This window comes from Sinocyclocheilus grahami, unplaced genomic scaffold (genome assembly GCF_001515645.1).
Source record: "Sinocyclocheilus grahami isolate Dianchi unplaced genomic scaffold, SAMN03320097.WGS_v1.1 scaffold29.1, whole genome shotgun sequence".
Classification (NCBI taxonomy): domain Eukaryota; kingdom Metazoa; phylum Chordata; class Actinopteri; order Cypriniformes; family Cyprinidae; genus Sinocyclocheilus; species Sinocyclocheilus grahami.
In genome coordinates this window covers 2,607,235-2,632,325 of record NW_015505208.1, presented here as the reverse complement: position 1 = coordinate 2,632,325, position 25,091 = coordinate 2,607,235, and the positions used below count along the sequence as shown (strand labels likewise).

Here is a 25,091-nt window from a genome sequence, read left to right as displayed (position 1 = left end):
GAAGCATCACTTCTACTTTTCCAATCAGCAGTTAGTGAAATATAAACAAAGCAAAAAATATGTTGACTTGAAAAGCCCAAATTTCTAGATTAATTTTGATATTACATAAAATGTGTAACCCGCTACACATAAACACATATGTGTACCCTTGTCCCACTGTAACGTCTCTGGTCCTCTGAGATCAAGAGTACTCGGAGAGCATTTTGTGAAACAGTCGAGAGAAATGAATTTGGTTCCCAGTGGGAGGTGCTGGACAGGGTGAGAGAGGTAAGTTTGAAGAATGGGGCCAATGTAGCGCCCACCCCACACAGACATAGCTTCCCGAGCCACATCGACCAACTCTTTGATGCCAGCCTATTCTGTGATTTATTCATGCACGCCTGCCTGCTCTTCAAAAGCTTTAATTAAAGCTGGCTACAGCAGTGTCATTCCTCAACAGAGAGAACAGCCCAGCAGGCCTGCTCACTAACACCGTGCACCACTGAACGGAGTACCGTGTAGTCCTATCACCGATAGAGCGCAACAGTGACTGGATCCATTTTTAGTGGCCTTTGATCTAGATGGATATTTCCCATTAATTTCCTTATTGGAGATTTAAAATAAAAAAAACTATTAATCAATAATTGACAAATAAACAGCATTAAAATATGATTTGAAGCAAAATTATAAAAATCTGAGAATAAGACAGCTATAAATACTATAGATTTTTTAACTATTGATTTTTAGCTTATAGATAAAAAAATTAAATAAAATAATAGTTACAAATATTATTTATGATAATATGCTCACCAAGATTGAACTTATTTGATCAAAATTAAAATGTACAGTAATATTGTGGAAAAACTGTTTTCTGTTTTTGTGGAAACAGAGATATATATTTTTTCAGGACTCTTTGATGTATAGAGATTTCAAAAGAAAAGCATTTGTTAAATTTTTTTTTGTAATGCCACTTTTGATCAATTTAATGCATCCTTGATAAATAAAGTATTCTTTTCTTTTTTTTTAATTCTTACTGACTTTGAGTGAGGTTTGCTGATGAAATTTTATTTTGGCTCTGTTTTTATGCATAAAAAATATTTTTAAAAAACATTTCTGATTGGTCAATCTATTGTGCTCCCACCACAGGATTACAGGTAGTGTTGTTCAGATTCGTTAATTGCCTGAAAGTTAAAATCACACAGACTTCATCACTATACAAACATGTTCATCTGACCTCAGACATTTATAGATTATTGTTGAAAATAATTTTCCCTGTGGAGAAAGTTAATAGCATTTTTACTTTAGAATCCACTTTGTTTCCATTGCAGTCTCCCTCTATCTGTCTGTATCTGTGTGTCTCTCTCAGGTCTGAATATCAGCCATCACATCATTAGTGACATCACTGAACTTCCCTTCTGCAAAGGCCCCTCCCTCCGCCATCTCTTATCCTACCCCTTAGGTCTAAGTGGCGAGACATTGTGTGAATCATTGTAATTTATGTTCTTTTTGAATTGTCTCTGCTTTTTCCCATCGTGATAACCATGACTAGAACATCTGTTTTGTGCAGGAAGGGACGAGCGTTGGTTTACAGGCAACCAGATATGAAAGAGAGAAAGGGAGACTTTTTAAACTCACCTGCCAGAGAGGTCAGACTTAACCTTCATTGTGTAACATTGCCTTCCCAGCATTCCTTGGTGTGGTTTTGAGTGAATGTAGCTGAGAATGTTGCAAAATTTCATAAACAAGCTGCACAGTTGAGCAAACAAGTTAGACTTCCTGTTCTAGTGTTTCTTGATGTGAAAGTGATTTATTTGATCATATATACAGGAAAAACAGTTTCAAATATATATTTTTTATTTTTATGTATTTTATATAAAATTTACTTTTGTGATGGCAGAGCTGAGTTTTTGGCAGTGATTACTTCAGTCCATAGTCACATAATTCTTCAGAAATCATTCTAATATGATGATTTTGTGCTCATGAAATATTTCATATTATCAGTGCTGAAAACAGTATATATCATTTCTATTATGTTTTAGATCGTATGCTTTATATTATATATAGTGTATTATAAACCCTAGGGCCCTATTTTAACGATCTAAGCACATAGTCTAAAGCGCACGGCGCAGGTGCACTTAGGGCGTGTCCGAATCCACTTTTGCTAGTTTAACGATGGGGAAAACGGTCGGCAAGCCCGGCGTGTGGTCTAAAAGGGTTGTCCCTATTCTTTTAATGAGTAATGGGTGTGTTTTGGGCATAATGTGCAATAAACCAGAGTCTCATTTCCCATTCCCTTTAAGTGCCTGTTGTGCTCGCGCCATGGTGGATTCACTATTTACGGCGGAATTAAAGACTAAATGCGTCTCCAGAGAGGAAACGGAGCTGCTCGTGCGCGAGCAAATAGGTAGCCTAATTCTGATACATTCAATGATTATCCATTATGACATGTAGGCATTTTTATATTTACGTAGCCTACACAATAATAATTTTTTTTTACATTGTAATCCTTTAATTTTTCATATTTGGCATGTATGTGTGCTGCTGCTCGTCCCTGTGTGTATAATAAGCAGAGTGTATGCGCATTGTGGACCCGCCTATAGGCACATATTACTAACGCGCTCTTTAAATAACAAAAAAACAGCTGCGCCATTGACTTTAGACCAGGTTTAAGTTGGTCAATGGCGTAGTCTATTTCAGTTGCCTCAAAATAGCAATGCGCCAACAATGCGCCTGAACACACCTCGTTTTCAGGCCAACACGCCCATAGGCACAAATGGGCTCAAATGCATTTGCTATTTAAACAACGTGGTGCAGGATGGGAAAATGATAACTGCGTTGGGCTGAAACTGGCAAAAAACACTTGCGTCACTTTTTTTTCATTATAAACTCAAACCTGAAGTTATACTGCATATAGCGAAGCTGACCTAAACCCAGGTCCCAGACCTCTAGCACCAGCACATGGTATCGCAAAGGAAGTGGAATTGTATCTTCTAGAAAGCCCTTTATCCATGCTTGACTGTGTATGTGGAAGGTTGTGATGCATCACTCTTCCTGAGGCTGTCATTATGACTTGGGGGTATGTTATGCTGAATGCTGATTCAGTAGAGATTGACAGGCTGTGTGTGTGTGTGTGTGTGTGTGTGTGTGTGTGTGTGTGTGTGTGTGTGTGTGTGTGTGTGTGCGTGCGCATCTGTTCTGGTTAGTGTGTGTGGTTTCTCTCAGGGTGTCAGTGTGTATGTGTGTGTGTGTGTGTGTGTGTGTGTGTGTGTGTGTGTGTGTGTGTGTGTGTGTGTGTGGGGGTGTGTGCGCGCTTTTTTGTGAGGGGGTTGGGTGTGTTATTTCCCTCTGTGTGTGTGTGTGTGTGTGTGTGTGTGTGTGTGTGTGTGTGTGTGTGTGTGCGTGTGTGTACGCGTTTTTGTGACAAGGGTTAGGATGACATTACCCCATGTCCCCACTTTTCAAAACGCTTATAAATCACACAGAATGGAGTGTATTGAAAATCTGAAATAGCACAAAGTTTCCTGTAAGGGGTAGGTTTAGGGGTAGGGTTGGTAAAGGGCAATAGAATATATGGTCTGTACAGTATAAAAACCATTACGCCTATGGGATGTCCGCACTTTTCACAAATGTAAACCTGTGTGTGTGTGTGTGTGTGTGTGTGTGTGTGTGTGTGTGTGTATTTTGTGAGTAAGCACCTGTGAGTATCTAGGCATGCATCACTATTTATTTTATATCAGGTCTTATGGTGCACATTATGTGTTTGCATGAATGACTCTGTGTGCGAGTATCGGTGTCCATGTTTGTATAAATGTCAGTTGGTGGTAGCTGGCTGTTAGAAGTGGTGTCTGAAAGCCTGATGGGTAATTGATGACAGCACATGCTCACTCCCTCCTGTGGAGTTTGGCTTCAGCCTACTTACCTCCCTGATCTTCAAAAGCTCACTCGCTTTCTCTCTCGCTCACACACACATATACTCACAGGTTGAGAGCAGAGAAAAACAACAAGTGTTGCATTAATCAAACAGCCTCTTCTTTCCAAGGGAATTGTAGCACTTTAGAGGAGCTGCCTGGTCTGCTGCTTTAGTAGCACTAGATCACCCAGCCAAACATTTCACCCTCTCTAATGCGTTTTGAGGACTTTTCTTCAGCAGAAGTTACAGCAATTATAATTCAGATGCTTCACTTTTGGATGCATCGTGCTCAGAGCTATACAGCGGTCTCTAAATGTTTTTGGACACTTAAGCCACACTTAAAAGTGTATGAATGTTATTGCATTAGAGAAGAAAATATCAAGCCAAGTGGCATTTATTTTACACCAAGATAGCACAAGCACACTTTTCAAGCCAAACATTGCACAAAAAGAAGTTTTGGAGTTTAAAATGATGAAACAGTAGATACACTGTTCTGAGATTAGACAGAAAGTAAACCAAGTGGAATCCATTTCTCAGACTTTTGCAGTGAAATTCCTAAATTTGTAAGTGTTGTTCAGATACTAATTTTAGGGCATTTGGACAGTATAGTCAAGAAACTTCCTACATATTGCCAAAGGAAATTTTTCTGAGCAGCACTGTCTGTGGATAGGTTACATTTTATGTTTACAAAATGAAAGAGTTTACTCTATGGTTAAATTGTTTTCACACTATTCTTTTTCTTGCATTTATTTGATTTTCTCAAACTCATTTGGAATATAATGAGAAAAATGTCTACAAAAAAAAATGAACATGACCGCTGTAAACTAAATACGTGGATGCTATTAGCTTTGGTAAATGAAGGATCTCTTGAGGTTCTAAATGAGCCCATGTGCAGATTGAAGGCCAAAGCTGGTTATTCTCTAAGCTAACCTGTTGAGGCTGACTCATAGTAAGTTGTTCTGAATAAAGGCCTTCTGCTTTTCTATATTAATCTGTCACGTTTAGGCCTCTGAGACACATGGCCTCCTGTCATGGTGTTTTGATAACAGAATAGTTGGCATTTCTCTGCAACATATAAATATGTATAATTCTGATAAATATAATTGAATGGCTTATGTACAAAGAGAGTGAGACAGAAGTCTCTCAGGCTGGACCAGCAGTCTGTCTTACACCCCAGAAGATGACCATGCACTCCTTCAACTCCCTCTAATTGAAAAGTGTCGCATTAGGAAGGTCTTTGAGTGGATAAAAGCAACATCGGATAACTTGTGCTCACTGATAAGTAAGGTACAGAGACCTTTGACCTACAAGCTTCACCCCAATTCCACAGTCTTTTTCCAAGCTAGAGATGGCCCTGAGCCTTGTGAATTTTCAGATCAAGAATCTTTACTCATCCTTGTGTAAGACAAGGATCCATTATAAGATGTTATTGTTTGTTGTTTTATGTTTCACTCTGTAGGTACATTTAGGTTGACCATGGTATCAGCAAACAATAAGTAAACGGGCATAGGAACAGAATGTGTTTTTGAATTTAAAAATCCCCAAATTTGGGGTTTAAAGACATTTTTATGCACAGGCCTGTTGCTAGTTACTATACAGTAAAGCAGTTTTTCCCACATGTTACCACTAAACAGCCTTTTCTGATTTGTTCATCAGTTTTTACTGACATTAATGTGTAATACTGCATAGCAGAAGTTGAAATATTCATTAGCATTCCCATTCATCTCTTCGACACCATTTGAAATGCATGCCATGTGACTAATCACTAGGGGTGGGCGATATAACCAAAATCTTATATCACGATATGAGTAATTTTATTTCACAGTAATGATATATATGAAGATATCGTTGTTTTTGCTTTAAATAAGGTCTTTATGATATAAAAAATTTTGATACTATAAAAATGTCATACTTCTTGTCACCAGTGTCAATATCACAGTCAGCGATTAAGTAAGGATAAGAAACTAATTACAAGCAATAGGACAAAAAAACTACTGTAGAACAAATAAATAAGGAGTGCTATATACTGTATATAAAGGTTTGTGTTTTGATTCTATATAAAGCAGGGGTGCCCAACCCTGCTCCTGGCGATCGACTGTCCTGCAAAGTTCAGCTCCAACCCTAATCAAACACACCTGAAGCAACTAATTAGGGTCTTCAGCATCACTTAAAAATTAAAGGCAGGTGTCTTTGATTAGGGTTGGAGCTAAACTTTGCAGGACAGTCGATCGCCAGGAGCAGGGTTGGGCACCCCTGATATAAAGTAATCAAATGTATTAAACATATTCTTCACTGTGTAAATGAAATACCTGTATTCTTCTTATTAAATTTACAAAAGTTATTTGTGACCCTGGACCACAAAGTCAAGTCGCTGGGGTATAATTGTAGCAATAGCCAAAAATACATTATATGGGTCAAAATTATAGATTTTTCTTTTATGCCAAAAATCATTAGGATATTAAGTAAAGATCATGTTCCATGAAGATATTTTGTAAATTTCCTACTGTAAATATATTAAAGCGTAATTTTTGATTAGTAATATGCATTGCTAAGAACTTCATTTGGACAACTTTAAAGGCGATTTTCTCAATATTAAATTTTTTTTGCACCCTCAGATTCCAGATTTTCAAATAGTTGTCTCTCGGCCAAATATTGTCCTATAATACAAACCATACATCATTGCTTATTTATTCAGCTTTCAGATGATGTATAAACCTCAATTTGAAAAATTGACCCTTATGACTGGTTTTGTGGTCCAGGGTCACATTTAGTCAAGAGCAGTGAGAGAATCAAACTTTTGTTGTTTGATTAACGTGACCTAAATTACTCTGTTTAGACACCTGCAAAGATGAGCATTTTGACACATACAAGTGTGTGTATTTAACCGTTCAAGGCCTATAAAGCAGTAAAAATCACGTGCGCATGCCTCTCTGTCAGCACTCAGAAACAATCTTTCAGACAGCTCACGCATATAGCTAAAGGAGTTCTCTTTCTCTGCTGATTGCATTTCAACAGCTTAAAATCACTTATTTTTGCAAACTATCAATTTCCGTGACCTCGTAGCACAGCAACATCACATGAGCGTGTAATCACGATATAGAGATGATAGTCCAAAATCAAAAAATGACAAATTTCTACTGGTTAATCATGTCTACCGGTATATCACCCACCCCTACTAATTAATTTGTTGATGTATGATACTTTTATCATTTGTTTTGTCCAAACATAGTTTGTTTGCACACACCAATCACTCCTAGGAGTGTGGGATAAAAGTCCAATATAAACTAAAAAAAATGCAGAATCCCACACACTACTCAAACCTGCACCATTGCAAAATTATTATTATTATTAGCAATGTTTTGGTCAAACCAACCTTCCTCAGGCTTTCAAAACACAAAAATATCAGAAAATTTAAAAACAACTCATTAAGAGTTAGGCCACACCTCCAGGTATGCAGCCAATATAGAAAAAGACAAAAAGAAAAGGCTTAAATACTGTTAAAATAATTAAAAAGAAAACACAAACCTAATTCTACACCCAACTGAAAAATAATACAAATGTGTTTTTGTTTTTGGAATGATGTGGTTGAAATATGATTAGGGTTATTGTAACTCTTTCCTCCAGTGTCTTCCATTCCGCTTCCTATCCTTGTATCTCAAGCTCAATCCCACAGCAGGCATCACAGCGAGCAGATTAATGACTTAAACAGTGCCGACATGGTCCCAGGCTCACCAAGAAACCAAAAGAGAGAGAGAATGAATGCGGTGCAGCAGGAAGTCTTTCAGAATGACATTCACACAGAAGAGCCCAGCGAGTTGAATGAAAGCAGCATCAGGATGAAGATGACATGATAGAATGGGAAACAAAGAGAGAGAGATAGGAGATGGGATTAGAAGCAGAATTAATTAGTGTTAAGGTCAGCACATGACAAATTGTGGTTTTATAAAAAGCGGGAATGAAAGCGAGATGGGCAAACAGACATAGCAACTACCCATGGCACTTGACAAATCGGTTGAGGGAGAACGAGAGAGGATTGTGCATGACAGATTTTGACTGGCATCTCTAATTAAAAGGTGCTGTCAGGGGCCACAGTGCGGGGAGAGAGGGGCCCCATCAGCCCCTGAGACTCGTCCCCGGAAATGATTGATGAGCAATTGCAAGATAAACAAGACGCCCCATGAGCTGAGCTGCAAACTGATGTATGCAGTATTATAAATAAATCTGCACCAGAAAGAAATGATAAAATAAACAAGACAATGCAGGCAGACAATGACTTGCCGTTTCCAGAGAGGCTGGGCTGTTTGGGTACGTGGAGAGTATGAGTGTGTATGTGAGATAGAAGTATAATATGTTTGCTGCCATGCTGGGCTAAAGTGATGGCTGGCTAACAGACGCTAACAGCAGCTGGTTTCATGGCTGAGACTTTGCTGAAGCACCTGAACTCCCCACTCCCAACTCGCACACAACAAAACTGCAGCCTCCTGGGACCTAGCCAGACTCTGCCAGCCATAGATGCACCTTAATGCGTGCGCCTGTAGCTTTTCACTGAGCGTGCATACCCTCGTAGACGGTGTGTGTGTGTGTGTGTGAACGCACGGTCGAGTGTGAATGTGTGTTCTTGCGATGCTTCCTCGCTCTGCAGTTATTAGTTGTTGGGAAACATGTGTACTGTCATAAAGAGAAGCGAGCTGGGAGCTATTCAGATGCATACACGGTATCATTATCAACCAGAGGGCAGTGGGATGGTAAAGTGAGAATGAATTATGAATGGAAAGTTGAGAATGTTCTCGCGCATGTTTTCCCCACAGGACGTGCTCCACCGCTCATTTGCATCAGCGAGGCGCTGCTGGTCGTAGGTCTATATGAAATATACGGATTTCTCTCCCTCCCTTGACAAACAAAGCAGAGTTTTAGTATATTTAAAGTTGACATGAATAGAAAATTTACCCTATTTGAACACGTTTTAGAAAGGCTACATACGGTACAACTGGGGAATAAAAGATGCTAAATAGCTATTTGGCTACTGGTAACATAATTTTCTTAATACACTTTTTTCTGGTCTCAACGAATGAGTCATTGCTAGATGTGTTTATATATATATATATATATATATATATATATATATATATATATATATACAGGAACATATATTAAGAAAGTACTAAAATCTTTAATGTATTCAAAATTTTGAAATGGCTAGAAAATCGCAATGTAAAGGTGTACTGGGATACATAAAGATGCTCTAGAGGGTGCACTTGACCATCAGCCCATTTTTAATGGCCCAGTCAATTGGGATAAATATCATTTTTTACTTGGAAATACAATAACCTTAAAAAAGCTAAATTGTAGAAATGGTAAGATGTTGAGTATTCTTTTCTTAAATGCAAAAAAAATATAATAAAGAAAGGTCATTTAAATTATTACACTTTTGAGAATATAATTATCATACATAAAACTACCATCCAAAAGTTTGGGGTCAGTAAGAAGTCATTTTTGGTAATCTGTTGCATTTAGTTAATCAAAATACAGTTAGAAAAAAAAGTAATATTGTGAATTATTATTGCAATTTAAAATTACTGTTTACTATTTTAAATATATTGTCAAAATTAATTTATTCCTGTGATGGTAAAGCTGAATTTTCAGCAGCATTTACTTCAGTCTTCAGTTTCACAAGATTCTTCAGATGTTATTCAAATATGCTGATTTGGTTCTAAAGACACATTTCTTATTATTATCAATGCTGAAAACAGTTGTGCTGCTCAATATTTTTGGATTCTTTGATAAATTAAGGTTTATCAAATGAAATGAAAGTTCAGAAGATCAACATTGTTTAAAATATAATTTTTTTGCAACATTATAAAAGTCTATAATGTCACTTTTGTAGAACTCACTTTGATCAATTTACCCTTGTAGATTTAAAAAATAATAATAGTAATATTCATTAGTAGCTCCAAACTTTCGAACGATAGTGTAGAAGTTACGTGTTAAGTATATCCTGAAAAGCATATATATGATTCGTCTTGTTTAAAAAATGCTAAACATATTGCAGATTCTGCAAGGGATATGTAAATTCATGAAGCAGAACTGCAAGTCACATTACAGAGGTAATATGGGTTTCAAATTCCATTTTATGGTAACTTCAAGCCTTCTTTTAAGTCAAGTCAAGTCACCTTTATTTATATAGCGCCTTTAACTGCAAACTGTGCAGCATTACTTAGGAAAATATTGTGTCAAAAATGCAAAATGATAATAGTAAACACTCAGTTTTCAGTTAAAGGCAGTTCATCATTGAATTCAGTGATGTCATCATCCAGCTCAGTTCAGTTTAAATAGTGTCTGTAGGTCGACGATATCGCTGGAAATTAAGTGTCCCCAACTAAGCAAGCCAGAGGCGAGGCGACAGCGGCAAGGAACCAAAACTCCATCTTCTCCAGTTCTCCTCCTTTTATAACTCTGCATGGCCATGAACACCCATATACAAGTGTGTGAGGTGTGTGTGTACAAGTGTGACACTGGTATACACTGGTGCACCGCTGCTTCTCTCTCTCAGCCTTGAGTCAGCCTTCTTTGTACTTCTGCCGAATGAGTCCCACAGCACTAAAATTTCTCTTCCTCTCCCTCCCCACCCAACCCCATCTTCTTTCTTTCTTCCTTCCATCCACCCCTTCTCTTTCCTTTTCCCTCACTTCTGGATCTAGGCCACAGAATGGGTCGATGATCCTCTACAATAGGAAGAAGGTGAAGTACAGAAAGGATGGCTACTGCTGGAAAAAAAGGAAAGATGGGAAGACCACGCGGGAGGATCACATGAAGCTCAAAGTACAAGGAGTGGAGGTGAGGCGGTTTGTCCGTGCACCGTAGCACACACAACTTGCTTTGAGATTGTTGGGGTGCAAATAATGGGCACACTTAAGAAAAGAAGCCCGCAGTTTAGTAGTTGTTGCACACACTCGGCAAGTCCCCAAGTCGGCTCCAACTTTTTCTAGTCCACATTTGAGAATGAAAAAATACACCTCAGCAGCCCGAGTTTAGTTTTCCCTTGATGGCAAACAAAATGGAAGCAATTGTTTGTACCTTATTAAGCTCGGGATGTTTGCTCTGCTCCAGAGTGCCGGCATTAATCTTCCCCCATGCTGGGAACCACTGCCATCACAGGTAGACTGCAGGGCCCTTTTCTGCTTTTCCGCGCCCTGGCACGGCCCCGCTGTGTGTGTGTGTGTGTGTGAGAGCGTGCTTTGATTTATCTCCATTCATACACACATATACACGCTCACCAAACAGCGTGGGTGCTGGATCTAGAGTTTTACTCTTTTTTTTTTTTTTGGTGTTTGAACTGAATATCTATCATTTTGTATGGTGTCCTCTGGATAGTTGAGCATGCTGAGGTCATGTGATGTTGTTTTGCATATGCAAGCCCAAACTCATATTATGCAGTCATATAATTGACAAAACACACACACAGAATATTTGATGCACTTGCCAAGACATGCATTATTCTCTGCTTGCTCTCTCTTCATGGAGCTCTCATTAGACAGTGAACAGACCTCACTTAACAACCGAATCTCTGCCAATCATTTTCTGGCTGTGTGTTTCCTCACAGCAGATGTTTCAGAGGAAGTTTGGAGTTTCTACCGATTATCCATTAAATTCACTAGCTTTACCTCTTAAAGGTATAGTTCCCAAAAATTACTTTTACTTTTCCTGTTCAAACCATTATGATTTAGCATCAAACAAGATGCTTAACAGAATGTTTGCGCTTCTGTTTTCCATACAATATTGGGAACAGATTTTCAAACTGCAAAAATGGCTGAAAGTCATCATAAAAGTCTATACAACTTGTGCTCTATATTTCATATCATTTGTACTAACAGGAAAATACCAACATTTAAGTTGTTTTTTAAAGTTGTATATAAAACAAATATTACTGAAGTGTGTTTTACAAGAAAGTGCTATTTCAGTCTTTCCAGGCTTTTTTAATTATTTGCAAAATTTGAAAATGGTTTCAAAGTAAATCCTGCACCAATAGTAAGTAAGTGAGTAATTCATTTATAATCCTGAAGCTTATTCACATATTTGCATATTCACACACATTTACAGGACATGCAACAACCAATGACATTTGGCATTATTTTTTACATTAGTTTGTTTACATTTTTTACATTTTTAATGTATTTCATACATTAGTTTGGCTAATGACTTAAATTTTGGTATATTCCTCAAACAAAGCTATTTAATCACTATGGACGACTTGAAATATAGCACACAAAGTCAATTTTAACTATTTTTGGTGTGCTTTTGTGGTACTTTTTTTGACAGCCCCTGGCAGATGTTTGTGGCTTGGATGATTTTGCAGATCATCTCTTTTTGTGTACAATGGAAGAATGAATGTCAGTCAATAAATGATGACAGAATCTTAATTTTTGCGTTAACTGTTCCTTAAAGGACATTTATAGTGATAAAAGTTTCTCAACGCATCAGCCAGTAGAGTCTTGTAAAGTTCAGATATATGTGAGAAATGCTGCAAAGATCTTTATAGGCCTCTGTCATCTCTGAGGTGTCCTCTGACCCACACACATACTGAATTCTACTAAAAGATCTTGTTTGAGCTGAGGTAACTCAGAGTTGAACTCACTCAGTGAGCTGAAGAAACACTCAACTAAACCCCTCTCTCTCTTCCTTTCTCCCTCTCTCCTTCTTTTATATCTCTCAGCCAGCACCGCCTGCTGTCATCTGGCAGGCTTATCCTCTAACATGCCTCCATATGTTTTTTCCTGTGTAAATGGCTGTGGCTTACAGTGGGCTAATTTCAGAAGTGTGGCAAGAAGGCTGTGGGTACTAAAGTGGACTCAGCAGAAAATCGCATGTCTGGCAAGCAGAGAAAAAAAGAGTGCACAGTGAGAACACTTCCTAGCGTACAGCAGGCTTAAAGGGATAAGACAGAAGGAGATGTTTAGAGGAAGGTCCAAGTTGTTCTTTTTCCCACAGTAAAATGTAACCACTGCTTTCACTGGATAAATCCAGCTTGACATTCTGATAGAGGATACAGGAACGTTTCCTTTGGTGTTTCACACAAGAATTAGAATCTAATGGTTTGAAATGGCAAATGGGTAAGCGAATGACAGATTTTAAATTGTGGGGGTAATGCTGAAATAAGTAATAATAATAATTCCAATAATTTTTTTTTTCATTTTAGCAATGTAATTTTTTTATATTGTAATGTTTGCATTTAAAAGAAAAATGCACGCAATATATAGCACAGCCTACATAGACTACCATTCAGAAGTTTGGGGCCAGTACAATTTTTTTAAAGAAATTAATGCTTTCAATAAGCAAGAATTCAATTGATTCAAATTTTCAAATAAATATTGTTATTTTTAATTTTCTATTCATCCTTAAAAGAATAGCAGCACAACTGTTTTCCATATTAATAATCAGCATATTAGAATGATTTCTGATCATGTGAAAGTGAATACTGGAGTAATGGCTGCTGAAAATTAATCTTTGCCATCACAGAAATAAATTACATTTTAAAATATCTTAAAATAGAAAAGCGGTATTTTAAATTGTTGTAGTATTTCACAATATTGCTGTTTTTACTGTATATTTAATCACATAAATAGATACTGTATTTATTTTCATAGCCTTCAATTTGCACCTTATTTGAAGAACAATGGGTAGCAGGTAAAATAATGTTTATTTTTTCAGTAAAATATAAACAATGGGCATTTTTATTGGAATAATTTAAGAAATAATCAATAGATTAATTATCAAAATGATTTTTAGTTACAGCCCTGTTTTTGAGTAAAAAAAAAAAGCCCTGTCATTTTAAGAAATCCCCCTTTGTGTCTATGAAGAGACTACAGTCAAATGACCGCCTCCCCATAGGTGAAGCATAATGAGGCCTCTGATCAGATGGCTCCAGCAGCAAGTGGACTCCGACGGTCCTGTGTTTCTCTCCATCCGCTATGAGCAGCAGTATAATAGGGGAGTGGCCAGTCAGTACGTCCTCCCAGCACACCCCAGACTGAGCATGGAGCGATCAATCAGAGCTGTGCTCTTCAGGATAATAACCTTGCCCTATCAGTCTGCCTCAGACCCGTTTACTGCAAACGCAAATAAATGACGTGACCTTCACCTTCAGAGCCGTTTCACTGAGGGCTTTTTCTCCAGGAGGGGTGCGTGAACGAGAGGTGTCATATTGTGTGGTCTATGTGTGTTTGAAACAAGGGCTGGTAAAACTCTGGGCTACTTGACTGTTCCTTTAAGTGGCAACTGTGGTGGCTACCCAGCCTCCTTCACTCTCCTTCTCTCTCTCTATAGAACAGATGAACCTTGAGTTCACAGTAAAACTCCTTGTTCCCTAAAATTGGAGCAAGACGTGTGTTACAGCATTAGTACTTAACAGGGCGTGAAATAGCAGCCTGGCTTCCTGACATCTCCCCATCACTTCAGGTGAGAGTGTAGACGGTGAGATAGATGAGCATCCCCCCTTCTTCTTCTTACTCGTTCCCACAATGCAATAGGGCCACCTGAAAAAGGCATGTCCATTACTGGCTATCTAGTTTCTTTCCTTGTTGTAGTTGACGTCTTCCTCCTCTGACCATCAGCTGCAAAGGCCTAATCAGGAAGTCAACCACCCGTGATCCCAGTGCACAGCAGACTCATCTATATTCCTAATAATTCCTGGCTACCTAACCGCTTTCAAGGATAGCTGTTTTGTCTTTCTATTACATGGCTTTTTAGTACCATCAATTCAAGGGGTGAATCTGATGAATAATGTTGCAGGAAAAGTGCTGAAAAGTGAAAAAGTTAAGTGTGACATACACAGGTAGCTGATCTCAACTTTTTCTGTCTGTGCTGTAAATTCTTGAGGGATCATCAGAGTTCAGTTTGTATTTGTGTGGTGCCTTTTACAATGCATTGTTCCAAAGCATCTTTACAAAAAATTTATCAATTTTGAGAAAAAGAAAACAGTGTCTTGTAAACCCCCAATGAAAAGAAAAACTCCCTAGGATTTTATTATTTATTTTTGGGGTTTGAAATTTGGGCTTAAAGTCCCTGTAAAGGCAATATTAAATATGTGTTCTGAGTTTGTCACACCACAGAAAAATGTATTATTAACCACTCTTTTGAATGATGAAAAAATCAGCCAAGTAAATAAAATAAGTGATCAAAATCTTGAAAAATGGGCGGTATCCTCTGCTCTCAAACGCTGGGGGCGTGTCCGGACGGGAGGATGAAGGCCGAGACGGGAAATAGTCGGTTCGGCCCCATTTACCAGTAACAGTGGATTATCAGTGAATCCCAGTTGTCTCCGATGAAAGTTTATAAATTTATCCGGTGTAAAATGATCACTGCAGAGGCAGGTTTTGGTGGTGATCCTCAGCTCTCCATCAAGGTGGCTCTTCACAAAATTAATCCAACTCTTTTTGATATAATCATTATTAGGAAATTTAAATAAGGACACCGAGCTGTTTTGTATGTTATCGCAACCAGGAAATATGCATTTCAGTGACAAAGGCATAGCTAGCTAGCAAACTGTGTAGGCTTTGTGTTACTAACGGTACTGACAACTCACGATTGAGCGGGTGAACTGATGCGAATGTGCTCTAGTTATAGTGTTAGGGGAGGGGCCATGGCTCGGCGGCTCCAGTGTGTCATCGAACCCCCTATTTAGCCCCGCCCAAAAAATCCTAAACACAGAATTGGTGAAAAACTAAAAAAAAAGTCTAACTCCACTATTCAGTACTACATAGTTCACAGTCTTTGTAATGTGTTTCAGCAATACATTTGTAACATTTATAATGCATTCAGAAACAATTCTCAGAATTGACTTTACAGGGACTTTAAGCTAAAACCTCAGACATCTTGTAAGGGCGTAAAGGGGTTATCCTAGCTTGACAGTCATTTATTATGCATTTTTTCAAGCTTGAGAACATATTTTTTAACGTTTTGATATTAGAGTTGAGACCCTATCAACTTTGGTCTAATTCTTTATTAACAAAATACATTAACAATTAACATAGAGGTGGTTGAGGAAGGATGCTTACTAGTGTCTATATCTAATTCTTAATCTGCTCTCTCTCTCTTTCTCTTTCTTTCTCTGTTCAGCCAGTTCTCTTCTGGACCTTATTCTGTACTTATTAGTACTTTTAAGCAATTCAATATTGTCAAGGTACACCATAGTAATTTTGATAAACTATTTGAAAAACGCTCTGAATTTACACATCCCATGTTGATCTTCTTAAAATACTATGTACTTGCCCTTAGGAAAACGTACAGATCCTGCACAGCATCAACGGTTATTAATATCACAAAGTAGAATCAAGGGTTTTAAAGCTGGACCTCCATGAATTATGGACTAAGCTTTCAGTTTCTGTCCAGTGCAAAATCGGTTCTTTTCTAATGTTCTATGGCCTTGTTTGCCCTTAAAAAGTCCTAGATATGACTTTACCTTAATCACTAAGGGCCTGATGAAAGGAAGACAATATCTGTTAAAGAATTCATTCTCAGTGTAAGCATATTTTAGCTTAATAAATAATAAATTACTTGTTAATTAACTTAAAATATATCTACTAGGTAGAAAAGTTAGGGCAGGAGCAGCAGTTTATTATTGCAGAGTATTTTAACCATAGTCACACATTGATTAGTTGCATTATTGATTTATATTGATTAGCCACGCAAACGTTTGATTTAGAACAAAGAGTGTTGGACTTGAATTTACTCTTGAATGATCTTCTGTAACTGCCCTTGTGTTTTAAACATTCAAGACACATTTTTATGTTTTAAAAAACATTCAGCTAGTCACTCCCAACAGGGCTTTGTAATGAAGAATGCTGAGGGTAATTGAATGGATGCTCTACGTGGTTCAGTTAAGTAATTTCTCAGGACAAAGCACTAAAACAGGCAGTTTAGTATAAATATTTGAAGGTTTTGATTTGGTGTTTTACTTAGTTTTTGTCATATTTTTAATGATTGTTATGCATATTATAAGCTTGAAATGAAAGTTTCTTTATCTATGGTTCCAAGACAAACCATTACCATTCAAGGAACCTTACCATTGCACAAAAGGATCTTTATAGTCAGGGGTGCACGTAAGTGGTGCACAGGTGCTCATGAATGACCAAAATAAAAAATGCGCTGTTAATGCACAATCACCATTTTAGATTGACGCACTTCACTCTGCAGCGCTAAAACAAGCAGCGCATATAGTTACTTTCTGGGAACCCGGCAAAATAAAAGTTAGCTGATTTTTGGTTTGAAATGATGAAAAGTCATACAAAAAAGTTGATATTAGCACTATATTTTTAAGTGTACTACAAAATAATTGTATTTTTATTTAATACTTTATTTAATAATAAATAATTTAATATTTATTTTAAAATATAATAGTATTATCACACAGATTATTTTGTTTTTTATTTTATTTATTTTATTAAAATACAAAATATATAAATGCAATTATACTAATTGTATATACTAACTATTATTAATTATTTAATTTTTTATAGTTATATTTAATGAATCACACTATGTGCAGTGTGAACACCAAACCAAATCTCCAGGTGCTCTCATGAGAACCAGACTGAAAAACTTACACCCTTATACCCTTGCACTTTTTATAAACTGGATCTTTAGAATGTTAAAAGGCTCTTCATACAATTTTTTTTTAATGGTGCTTTTAAGAATTGTTCACTGAAAGGTTCTGTGCAGAACCAAAAATGGTTCTTCTATGGCAATCCCCCTTTTGAAACCTTATTTCTAAGAAAAATTAGGATTAAGAAAAAATCCTTTGTTAATGATCATTCCTGTCAGTAATTTTGACAAGATTAACATTGTTTAGGAATGTTTTAGCCAGTAAATGCCCTATCATTACTAGAGTTGGAAATCGAAAATCGATTCCGATTCCAGAATCAGATACTTAAGGTCAGGAATCGGATGATTGTAGTCAAATTAAAATTTCGATTCCGCCTATCGATTCCTATACGCTTTTTTTTCTTCATCTGTTAGGACCGGACCTAGCGATCTGTCAGACCTTGCTCACTAATCTAAGCGCTCCAAAGTTTGGCTACATTTGCGATCAGATGCCAAAAAAGCTAAGTATAATATCTGTGATAGCTAAACATGTTGCAAGAGAGGTGTCACCACCAACATAACAAAGCACTTTAATTTAATAGATCGTTAAAATTTGCAAACATGATTCAAACACCAATGTGATTCTATTCCTAAATTACAATGACTCGTCTGTTTCATTCCTCAACCTTTGACGTGTGCGATCAATGTTGTGATCACTTGTTGGTTTGTGCGTGCAGAGTACGATCACACCAGTGTGATTTGAACATTTAAATCTGCATCCGCGCTGCCGCTGACCTAAAGAGAGCAGCTGTCATCTGTCATGAATGAAACAGCTTCACAGTCATTTCAGCCACACAGTATCATTATTTCTGTTACAAACATTCAAATCACAGAAGTACTGGGATAAAAGTTTATAGTTGTCTGATGTGAACGGTAGTGATTAAAATAGAATAAATCACCTTTTGAAAGTAATTTGACACTTCAAATGAAGATTTATCGATTACATTGTTACGCCAGTAGGTGGCGAAAAGGGGCTGTTAAAATGTATTTGTCTTTGAACATACAAGAGATTCGTTCAAGAACGCTGATTCATCCAGTAATGAAACAAGTACATCTTGAGTGAGTTATTGAATAATTTATTCATAAATGACGTGATTTTGTTTAGTTGTCTAATGTTTTTTCTTCAGAATTATTAGAGAACCACAAGTTCCATTGGGGAAAAAAACTAGGAAAAAAAAACTAATTGTATCCAGAATCATGCAGTTCTATTTTGCACACAAACAGCTCTTAAAGAGTCCAGTTTTTATGTAGCCTGTTGATTTTTGTTCATGGTATTCAGCTCCAAAAATGGTTTGCAAAAAAGAGACACAGGATAAATATCTGATATCATTATTTAATCACATTGGAATCCAAACTGGGAATCAGAATCGGAATTGATAAAATTCAAACGATACCCAACCCTAATCATTACCAGTAGCAATTCCTGGTCATACCATAAATTTTTGTTTAAAAAACCAATTGTGTTTTGAATCTCGTGAAATTGCCCCTAGCAGCATCCGTGCCACTAAGAGCGGAGGACTCAAGCACCTCCCCTGTCTTGATTAGGTGGTAATTCGACTTGCACTGTTGATACACATATTGCCCTCACCAAGACCCAACTCATGATTCCGGCATTCTAATAAACTCCCAAACACATATTGATTTCTCTTAAATGAAGGTGGCAGGGTGGGCGAGTTTTTCATTACCCAGTGGTAATTATACAGATTGAAATAAGCTTTCTTATTTAGATGCAGCTCCCGCTCTCTTAACCTCCACCGGCCGAGAGAGCGGTACTACCCCAGTGCACCATCCAGACCCCCTCGGTCCCAACACGTTATTTCATGTTGACTCCATCTAATGCATGATATCAGCCGTGCGAGTACGCAATGAGCAAGGCTAATGGAGCGTGCCTGTAGCTCAATCACCTCTCTCCATTGATAATAATGAAGACAAATGTCAAAACCGCCGTTTGTAATGCCGTAATCAAGTGGGCACCTTTGCGGCGGACAGCAGCGGGGAAGGTTGCAGTATGTCAACGTTATCACTGCTCTGCGTCCAGATTGAAAGCAACAGCTACTTTGCAGGATCAGCGATACGCAGCCATGTTTATTTGTGTTAACGGAGGCCGCTCTCGGTTCCAATTATCAGCATCTCCTTTCTCCAGGGGGACGTTTCGTCTGTAATTGTTTAGAAAATGGCTATTATTTTGCGATACGCCACATGCTGTTTCGAACAGGGTGTGTCCACGTGCAGATGCGATCGCTGATAGCAGCAGCTTGCGAAGCCAGATGCGAGACAAGGAGGAGAAAGTGACATAACAGACTCTCTCTCAACAAACGGCTGCTTCCAGCTCTTGTGTGAAATTAGCAGATATATAGAAACTGATGGAAGTACAAAGAGAAAGTTTGAGGTTGCCCGGTTCTCCAAAACTTGCAACCTTTTCCTCAGCTGTCTGGGATGCATAGACAGCTAATCGATTTGCCTAGTCTCCTTCTTTTATTTCCCCTCTCTCTAAACCCTTCCTTCCCTCTACGTTTGTTCTCGGGGTGTCTGCTATATTTCTTTCTGTGACTGCTTACTCCTGCAATTTCTGTATATCATGTGTGTGAAAGGCAGACGCTGAATCCGGTTATGATGTTTCTGAGTGTGCCGTTGCCATGGTTTTGCAGCTCCAAACTCCTGCGAGAGCGAGATTTGTTGAAGTGTTAGCTCCAAAGGTGCAGAAAGACTGTTTTCCCATGATGACTTGCTGTCTCCTCAAATGTTGTCAATAAGAAGAATGTGCAAAAAGCAAGGGCAGCAGAAAAGGAAATGCAAAATCTAAAATTTTCGATTGTTTCTGGCTTAGAATGAAGCATCACTGTGCCACTATGACTGTGGAATGAAGATCAATACTAGTCTTCCAATAACACATTTCACGAGAGTGCTGTACAACTAATTCACAAAGTGGTTTGTCCCTCCATCCATCTTATGCCTTTGATCTGTTTTTATAAATCTGGCCAGAGCTGGACTTCCTATATAGCTAATTGAAAGGCTGCTTGTATGTTCTAGTCAGTGTAGAAAGTCACCTAATCATGTCTTTTGAACCCGGTGTAATTAGTTATCAGAACGTACAACTGCTACAAAACAACCCTCTCAAAATGACAGTGGAAATTTGACATAATGACAGCATAAGATGATATGAATTATCTACAGTTTTCAATAATTTAATTAAAATGGCGTTTGAAGGATCTGTAGGCCAAGGGATTTTTTTTTTTTTTTACATTAAACAAGGCTGCCAAGCCAGCAATTGGAATACATTTTAATTCTACCTCAATTATATATTTTCCTATTAAAAGCCATTCTCACTTGGTGAACTCTTGTGAATGGTGCACAAAAAAGTCATTATTTTTGTTTAATTCGTGATGCTAATGAAAGTACACACTTCGATTTTAAACCACCTATGATGCATTATAGTGCTTACATATTCATGGTTATACCTTTAAAGAGGGTAATGCATTAAAACATAACACATTACATTGGGTCTCTCCAGTGTAACTATGAATAAAGAGTGCTGTACAACTAATTCACAAAGTGGTTTGTCCCTTCCATCCATCTTATGCCTTTGATCTGTTTTTATAAATCTGGCCAGAGCTGGACTTCCTATATAGCTAATTGAAAGGCTGCTTGTATGTTCTAGTCAGTGTAGAAAGTCACCTAACCATGTCTTTTGAACCCGGTGTAATTAGTTATCAGAACGTACAACTGCTACAAAACAACCCTCTCAAAATGACAGTGGAAATTTGACATAATGACAGCATAAGATGATATGAATTATCTACAGTTTTCAATAATTTAATTAAAATGGCGTTTGAAGGATCTGTAGGCCAAGGGATTTTTTTTTTTTTTTACATTAAACAAGGCTGCCAAGCCAGCAATTGGAATACATTTTAATTCTACCTCAATTATATATTTTCCTATTAAAAGCCATTCTCACTTGGTGAACTCTTGTGAATGGTGCACAAAAAAGTCATTCTTTTTGTTTAATTCGTGATGCTAATGAAAGTACACACTTCGATTTTAAACCACCTATGATGCATTATAGTGCTTACATATTCATGGTTATACCTTTAAAGAGGGTAATGCATTAAAACATAACACATTACATTGGGTCTCTCCAGTGTAACTATGAATAGGTAAGTATTATAATGTATTTTATCTTATTCTTAATGCATTATAATTTATAATACATTACATACACAAGCTTCAAGTGAAGTGTTACCAACATAAATACATTTTTAATGACGAACATAAAGGCTTTTAGTTAGATGACTTGTAAAATTGGGTGGTCGTATGAATGCCACTGATTGCGTGAGCTTTTTAAAATGCAATTTAGGGGCCAGCTGGCCTTCTCTCTATTATTATCTACCTGATCAGTGGAGCTGTACAAAAGACATTCAAGGTTTGCTTTTCAAAGCCATTGGAACAGAAAGAGACATTACTTCAAGGTAAAGCCAGAGACAAGGCTACAGGCTGAAGAACACATCGCTTTCCACCATCAACATCACGTCCCTTGTTCTGCCTCTAATTATTAGCTCTGCTGTGACCTTACATCTCTTGCCTTCACTCCACTGTAAAAGCAGACAGAAATCACTGATTATTTTTATGGGCTATAACACCTTCAGCGCTAATACCTGTGCGCCAGTGTAGAGAGAGTGTAATGAAGGAGAGATGTCTTTGTTTTGATGTATGATTCTGTGCGCAGCGCTCGAGTCTATTCTCTGGGAGCGTGCAGCTCACAGCTCATTTGTCAGCTTGGATGATGATGGAATTTCAGCATTCAGCACACAAATCAGAGCCGAGCGAGTTCAAAGCGACGACACTAAGCATGCAGCTTTAAACTGACTAGCGAGCGCTTTCATAAAGATTTCTTTTTTCTCTCTCTTAGGTCATCTGAAATTCCTTTTTAATTACCTACGTCAGGGCCTGGACACTGTTACAGACTTGCTTTCCACCTCTTCGTCTAAGAAAAGAGAGGATTAGCTTAACTTTGTAGTCGACAGATGTTCCAGTTTCAGAGTGATATGGGTAATGTAAAAGTAAGCCGCAGCATAATTGCGCCGAGAGAAAAGGTGAGAGATGTATCGTGTTGTCAGATCCAAGGAGGAAGTTCCCAGGAGGCTTCTCTTCAGAAGAATGTTCATAGAACCGACTGTCAACCTCTGTTTGTCATGGCTATGTTCATTCATTCGCTCTCAGATCAGTGTTAAACTGCCTTTCAGTGCCACGATCTGACTTCTGTGAGTGTCTGCAGTTGGATTGGTGAAAACGGAGGCAGGTGGTGCTGGAGTCTCTTCGTGACGTCATTAGGGTTTGACGTTAACCCTGGGTGATGTTATTATTGCGTGCTTGCGATTGCATGTTTTCTGCACAGTCTGCAGAAATCTCCCCGAAACGATAGTTTACCCATACCTGCTCAAGGTCTCTGTGTGCGGTGCGCACCAAAAGGTGTTTACTTCTACAAGCTGACCACTAAGTCATGCATTATTTATACTCGGTGTACAAGCTGGAATTTGCTGCTGCGTATGCTTAATAACTGTAAAATCAAAATGTAGCAATGTTCCAACATCCCGTCTTCAAAGGCCGCGTAATGAGCAGCGAGAAGAGTTCAAAGGGAATGCTAAAGTGTTTATATAGAGCAATATAACGTCCACAGAGCTGATTATTTTACCGCTGATATGGAGGGAGTTGATATTTAACATGAAAGGACTGCTTAAGAGGAGTTTAACAGAAAAAACAGGTTAAAGCCTTCTGCTCCGGGCAACAGGGGAAACAGTTAAGCACTCTTTCCATTTAGTCCTGCCTTTCCCTCTGTCTCTCTCACTCTTTCGTTCTCACAATTAAATTGTGTGGCTGTTTTTTAACTGCTGTTTTGGTCTTGTTTTATTAATCAATTCACTTGTTTGAATTATTTTTCTTGGTGGTATAGAGGCTATGCTAATGTCTCTTATAGATTTTACAATAAATAAGAACTATTGATATTGCCGTAAAGCTGTTGGTAACATTTTACAATATGGGTCTGTTCATTTGCATTAGGTATCATGAGCTACATATTTTAAAGCATTTATTAGTCTAGGTTAATGTTCATTTTATAAATATACTACTGTTCATTGTTAATTTTGACTACTTGAATTGTTAAATATGTATTCGTATATGTAGAAATTAAAAGTAAGATTAATAAGTGCTTTAATTAATGCTAACAAATTTAACCTTATTGTGCAGTGTTACCAATGTTTTAAAGTCCAGGAATATTTTGGACTTTATTTCATGTGTCTCATAAGACTAAGATTTTGGACACGACTGATCTGTGCCTTTTAAGTTGCCAGTTTGCAACCGTTTTGACATCCTTATATGCAAAATTTAGATGATATTTCACAAACCCATGATGACATTTTTTTCCTTACTCTCTCCTCATATACTGTAGCGAAGTACTGTATGTGACATTGACTATGTAGTGAAAAGGGCATGAGTGAATGACTTGGACACAGTATATGCAATGTGTAAAAGATTCTCGCTTTTGTTCTTTCAAGCACTTCATGAGTTCAGCACTGCAGCAAGATGTCATGATAGACATGAGCAGTGGCAAAATTTCCAGTTTCCATCCTCTCTTTCCACACTGACAGCTGCTGTACTTTGAGAAAGTCTCATGGCATTATACTGACACTTATATGACTTCTATAGCAACATAGATCCACTGGATATTGACTGCATTTGCAAACTAACAGTGTGGACAGTTAGTCATAAAGATATGAAAATCAAATCCAAGTTTTGAAAAAAAGGGGAAGGTGGGGAATGTCATGGGAAAATAATGTATGACTTTGGTGCATTATAAGTGGACCTCAGGAAAAAAATTAAATAATAAAAAATGTTTTGACCCCTTTAAGAGGCATTTTGGCCTTCTTCCACCATCTCTTTTCACAGAAAGGGATATTGACACAATTATAGGCCTGGAGCTTAGACACATACAGAAATTCATCCTTAATCGAGACAACATGAAACGGCACTCGCAATGCATTTAACCGTTTCAGTAAAAAATTTAGTGGGGTCCAGAAGTCTAAAATGAAGCTGAAAATGTTCTGAAATAAACAAGGTTTCAGGGTTTTGAAAAATGTAAAACAAATAAACCTTATGATGTAAAATAAATGAGACATGGTTAAGATTCTGCACTAATCAAGTTAGTCATTTTTTAAGACTGATCATGGGACTCCTTTGTACAGATGGTCAGATGTTCCTGTTTTCATTCAAGCAAAAATGTAAAATACAAACATTTTCACTAATGGTTTCAGACCTGAAAAGTATTCAAGAAAAAATATGTAGAACAGAATTTCATCCATTACAATATGATTGAATAGAAAAATTGCAGCTTTTGGAAAAAATCAGTTAATATTACACTCTAAAAAATGGTGCTATATAGCACTAAAAGCGGTTCTTTGGCTTGTAATCATAGGGGAACCACTTTTAGTGCTGTTTAGCACCTATTTTTATAGGTGCTATATAGCACCTTTGTCAAATGGTGCCATGTAGAACCATAAGAGGTGCCATATAGCAC

The 25,091-nt window shown here is 37.6% G+C and overlaps 1 protein-coding gene across 1 annotated transcript in view; it reads left to right on the top strand.

Moving 5' to 3' along the window:
• Window positions 1-25,091, top strand: part of camta1a (calmodulin binding transcription activator 1a) — a 385,900-nt gene that overhangs the window by 225,346 nt on the left and 135,463 nt on the right. The window contains exon 5 of the mRNA XM_016257232.1: window positions 10,588-10,723. Coding sequence (XP_016112718.1) covers window positions 10,588-10,723 — 136 coding nt within the window. The remainder of the gene's footprint in view (window positions 1-10,587; window positions 10,724-25,091) is intronic.